This window comes from Rattus norvegicus, chromosome X (genome assembly GCF_021556685.1).
Source record: "Rattus norvegicus strain SHRSP/BbbUtx chromosome X, alternate assembly SHRSP_T2T, whole genome shotgun sequence".
In the NCBI taxonomy this organism is placed as follows: Eukaryota; Metazoa; Chordata; class Mammalia; order Rodentia; family Muridae; genus Rattus; species Rattus norvegicus.
In genome coordinates, this window is record NC_141554.1 from 42835001 (window position 1) to 42840434 (window position 5434).

At 49.2% G+C, this 5434-nt stretch overlaps 1 protein-coding gene across 12 annotated transcripts in view; it reads right to left on the minus strand.

Moving 5' to 3' along the window:
- Positions 1 to 4979, minus strand: part of Sh3kbp1 (SH3 domain-containing kinase-binding protein 1) — a 344981-nt gene extending 340002 nt beyond the window's left edge. For 11 of the 12 annotated variants that reach the window (XM_087600881.1, XM_087600876.1, XM_087600870.1 and 8 more), the window contains exon 1: positions 4568 to 4979. In XM_087600881.1, the coding sequence (XP_087457007.1) occupies positions 4568 to 4571 (4 nt within the window). In that variant the 5' untranslated portion in view covers positions 4572 to 4979. The remainder of the gene's footprint in view (positions 1 to 4567) is intronic. The other variant, NM_053360.3, reaches the window with a different exon arrangement.
- Positions 4980 to 5434: the final 455 nt, after the last annotated feature.

A 5434-nucleotide genomic window follows, 5' to 3' on the forward strand; every position in this document is an offset into this window, starting at 1 on the left:
AACCAAATCTGCTGAATACAAGTATGGTAGGAAGAAAATTGTTGCTTCCCAACTGCCTGGATACCCACAGCCTAATGCCCAGAACATGTAGTTATGAACAGAGTACTTCAAGTACTTCAATGAGCAGGGAGCACACATCCGAAAGGCAAGAAGCTTGTATACTTGACCATCTATCAGAACCAGAGCTGGCAAGATGGTTCAACAGGTAAGGAGACTTGCTGTCAACCGTGACCACTTGAGCTCCATCCCTGGTTCCTCTCCTATGGAAGGAGAGAACCATTTCCCACAAGTTGCCTTCTGACCGACATGAGTACATCACGGTGCATGTGTGCGTGAAAAGTTAAAACTTTTAACTTAGTCAAACGCTGACTGTTGGAGCCCAGGTCCAGTGTCTCTGTTTTGTAGATCTGCTGGAATACTACTGAAGGATTTCGTCTCTCAAGTAATCCCAAGGCACTGCCCTCTGAAAACCACTGTCAGTAGTTCTCCTCTAACACTGTTAGGATTCTGGTGCTGTTTCTTATGTTCTCAGTAACCTGCTCTGTGTCTATATATTTCCTGGTATAGCTTTCCAGTTGCTCATTTTCTCAATATTAAACAAAAGATTCTAAGACTACAGCTAGCCAATATTAAGTAATAATCATGGAACATACCCTAAAAAGTCTTGCTTCTCACCTACCACCTCTGGTCAACTTTGAGAAATAGCAAAAGGGATCCTTCTCTTGGGGAACTGGCTGGGTGCTCATTGTCCGAGTGTACTATTAAAGAGCCACAGTCCTCCAGAGTCCTAGCATCAGACAAGGCCATCATGTGATCAGAATAGGATAAGACACAAACAAAGCCACTCCGTAATCAGGTTTGAACATAGACAAAACACAAGTTTTGTCCAAACCACAAATGTGAGCAGACATCCTTCGGTCTTGCTAATGTGGATGCCTCCTGCTCTCTACCAACCCTAATTTGCCTGGCTGTACTTTTTCTCTGTCCTAGACAGCATTTTCTAAAATATTTCATCCCACAAGTAGCCCTGGCAGCATCTAACCCACAGCAATGTCTGCCTCCCTTAAATGCTCCCCAAACCACCTGATCCACCAGGTAAAAACCCCAAAGTCAGCCTCTCTTGCACCCTCTTGCCCAGAAGCCCCATGGTCCTCGTGGTGTGCAAGGAGAAAACTTAGCTTGTTGAATTCCAGGTGTCTTCCCAGGAAGGGTGGGTGGTGGGAGGATGGTGATGACTCACGCTCTCCTCAAAGACATTGTCTTTACCAGTTCTCCGGCCTCCACCATATTCCTCTTCTCTGCTTTCAGGAGACCTACTGTAGCTTTTCCACTTACACACCGTTGCAACCCTTACATTCTAAATCCTCCACTAGACTGAGAAGTTTAAGTGGGCAGGTCTAACTGGAACATGCACCTGTTTCCTGGCACAAAGCTGGAGATCGATTCATGAGACGGATGGGTAGAGGAACAAATATTTATCACTGCGTGGTGCATGCTTCAAAAACGACAAGCATTATGAACGAATATGAGTAAGGCAAAGGTAACTAGAGGGGGGAAATAGGAAATGATCAAAGTCTCCGCAACCAGCAAGGCTTCATTCAAGCCATGGGTTATGAAAAATAAAGGAGACAGTGTTTTCTAACATGTTTAACCCAGGACTTGTTTATGAAAAGCATAGCATTGCATTCACTTTAGCTTTCTTTTAGCATAGTCTCCCACTGACGCGACATTGCTCCAAGCTGTACAAACTTCATTGTTACTCTGGAAATCCTTCAACAGAAGTCATTTGCCTGGCTTGCAAACCCTTTGCAACTCCCAGATTTGGGTCACAGGACTTGCACTGCTCTAATCATAAGAGGCTTTCCCTGTGTCTGGCAATGTAGGCCCCTCCCAGCAACTTCATTGTGTTTGGTAAGAGACCACTGCACAACTAGTCAACTTCACTTCAGGATTAGGGATTGTGTGACTTTCAGTTAGTGTTTAGATCAAGGACTATATGATATGATTGGGTTATGTTAGCCATCGGCAGGAAAATCATCACCAGGCCAAGCAAGCATATCAGTTGACGAATAAGAGATATCTTCTGAAAACCAGAGAGCTTTGCAGAAAGGAACTCTCTCTCTCTCTCTCTCTCTCTCTCTCTCTCTCTCTCTCTCTCTCTGTGTGTGTGTGTGTGTGTGTGTGTGTGTGTGTGTATTTGCACATGGGCACGTATATGTGTGTCTGTGTAATGTATGTAGGTGTCTGTGTCTCTGTGTGTGTCTATGTATATGTTTCTCTCTGTGTGTGTGTGTGTGTGTGTGTGTGTGTGTTTGCATGTGGGCATGAATATGTGTGTCTGTGTGATATATATAGGTGTCTGTGTCTCTGTGTGTGTCTATGTATATGCATTTCTCTCTCTTTCTGTATGTGTGCGTGTGTGTGTCCATGTGTGTGTGTGTCTGTGTGCGTGTGTGTGTATGTGGTGTGCAGAGAACCGCAGCACTACTAGGTCTTGCTATTAGAAAACAAATAGAACCAACTATTAAATATCTGTACTTCGTTGCAAATATACCACTAAAGACACTTTAGAAAACAGCAGGTGATTTTTGCCCACAAACTACAAGCACCTTAAATCCCACTTAGGCACATTATAATGAATTAAATGGCATTCATTTTACTCTTGGTGCCTCTATGTATGAACTCCTGGAATAAATAATAATTGATTGCTGCACCCCTACTGCATAATGGCTACAATTTTAAAATGATACTGGAAAAGGCTGTAAATCGCAGAAGCACGCTCTCATTTTCTGAAGAATGCAAACAGTTTAGATCTCAATGATAAACCAGTCTGCTGCTCCTTAAAGGGAACTCCATCCTCTTTCCATTGAGATCTACAGAGCACAGGCTGCCTATGCAGACCAGCAAATTCTTTTTGTGCATAACTCTTTCAGTAATCCACCCCAAAGGAAAGGTGATCCCAAAAACATTCCTTATCACCTCAGGAGAAGGCAGTGCATTTCTAAAATGACCTATAAGAGTTTTAAAGTATTTTCTTTTGCCAACGGACTGTCATCTTCATCAAGGCAAAGCAAGAGTATGAATTAAGTGTGTCTTCCATGGAGTTTCACGCCATCCACCCATCCATTCAATATTGATTCTGAGCCTGATCTGCACCAGACATAGAAGAAAAAACATTCTGAGTATTGTCATACAGCACAATGCTGTCCCAATGGTCACTGAGCCTCAGGTAGAGGAGATAAATATTAAACACACTAGAATATGTCATCCTGACATGGAAAAAAATGTCGTAGGATAAAGGAGCTCATTTAGACTAGGAGTGCTATGATCATCAGAAAAGGACACTGTGAAAAAGTGATTCTTAAGCTGAGAGGCCACCCAGTCATTATCACTTTGACAAAGGGAAAGGCATTTTGGTAAACAAACAAAAGGGATTTGAACTTCACTTATGAACAACTTACTGGGTTAGACCCTCCTCCAGTGCTTGCTGTGCGTGTATGTGCACCCTGTGACTCCTGCCTATTTCTTGCTAGCTGGTGTAAGATCTATTACCTGCATACAAAAAGTCTCACTTTATAGTGATTTATTATAATGTGCAGACTGCTGAGCTTGGCCTAGAAACACCCCAAAAACATCTGCTAGAGGCATAAAAAGCAAAGACTGGCCATCAGCAAGGCTATGACCTAGGTAAACCAAACGTTTAATAGAGGCAAGACAATCACAAGTCCTTTACTCAATAAAGTGCCGGCTCCTCTGGACAGTAAGGTGGTCCCTACACTGTCAGGTCTATAATAAAAGGGACCCAGAAAACCTAGTGTTAGCTGCCTACATGAAAATTATGTTTGCTAGGTAAATCAAAAACTAGATCACCATTTCCAGTTCCTGGCCCTGCAGACTTAGAGGAGGATATAGGAAGTAGCCTTTGAGTATAACAGAGTGGAGAAGGGTTCAGTGTGGGGGGAAGACAGAGAGTCAGAGGTAGAGGTAGAAGTGGGGAGTGCATGAAGAGCTCAGGACCCTAGGACAGCCTGCCTTGCCCGGTACTGGGGCGTTTCCTAACCTCCCACCACCAGCATCATCTGGCGGTAAAAGCAATCTAATCCTCCCCCAAAGACCCCGACATTCAAGGTTCTTCTCAGGCTGGTCCAGAGAGGCACCAAGAGCCCTCCCTGTACAGGGCCAGAGCCCACCAAATCCTGGTGCCCGCTTCCGCAGCAGAGGGGAGGGTGTACTTGGGTGGGAGAATGGCAAAGACAAAACTCTCCCCGCCCACCCGAAAAAGCCAGCCACACCCCCTGAATCCCTCAACCCAAGCAGCCCCCGAGCCAGCCCCCGCGATTCTCTGCTCAGGCCCCCTCCGGTTCCAGTCCGTGCAGCGCGCGGGCTCCGCAGGGACACTAAAGCAAGTGAGAGTGAATCGGGGTCCGCAGGGCGAGGGAGGGCGCTCTGCGCGATGTCACTCTCCCGGCCCTGCTCCAGGGCGCCCTCCCCGGGTCCGCGGTCCCGGGATGGGCGCGCCGACCCTCTACACAGAAGGGCTGAAGGTTCGAGCGGCCCCTGCACTCACCCATTGGCGCCAAGCCGAGCTGAGTCGCCAAAGCAGAGTGAAAGTTGGCGGAACCGGGCGTAGGGTTCGGGGCGCGGAGGTCGCGGCGCGGGGATCGGGGGCGCGGGCGTCGGGACGCGGCTGCTGCTTGGCCGGCTTCTTCCTCAGCGGCGGTGGTGGCAGCTCAGCGCCGCCCGCTACTGCTTCTGCTGCTGCTGCCGCTGCTGCCCTGGGGCGACTCCTGCTGCTGCTGCTGCTGCATCGCGGCCCCGCTGCACCCGGCTGCTCCGGGTTTCCTGCTCTCCGAAAGTGGAAATTGCGAAAAAAAAAAAAAAAAGAAAGAAAGAAAAGAAAAAAAAAAGCACCGCCCAGCCCAGTGCCCTGCAGCCGCCTCTGAGCCTGCTCTCCCCTCCTCCCCGCCGCGGCGAAGCTCAGCGGCTCCGCCCGCCTAAGAGGCGCGGCCGCCAGGCGGGGGCGGGGCCGAGGGGCGGGGCCCGAGCCTTGTCGGGCCGGACTCCTGGGCTTGTCCTCTGTTGGCGGGGCTCGGCCGCCCCCCTCACCTCGGCTCTGTCCCAGCCTGAGCTCGGCAGCGGGTTTGCCCCCTATTCGCCAATGCTCCGCTCACGCCCCGGGAAATGCCGCGAGACTCCTCGAGACTGGAGGAGATTTAGGGGGTCCGTGGGGGTGGGGGCGTCGGAGTTGTGGGGCACGTGGAAAAGGTGGATCGAAAGCGGAACCCCGGGGAAGGAGGGCTGGGGGAGGGGAAGCTGCTGACAGGTGAAGAGTGGGACACATGCTGGGTTATTACCAGGTGACACCCCCTCCCCGCGGGGAACAGAGAGAACATCAGGAAGAAGGCTGCTAGTAGGGGGGCTGTGGGAGGAAGGG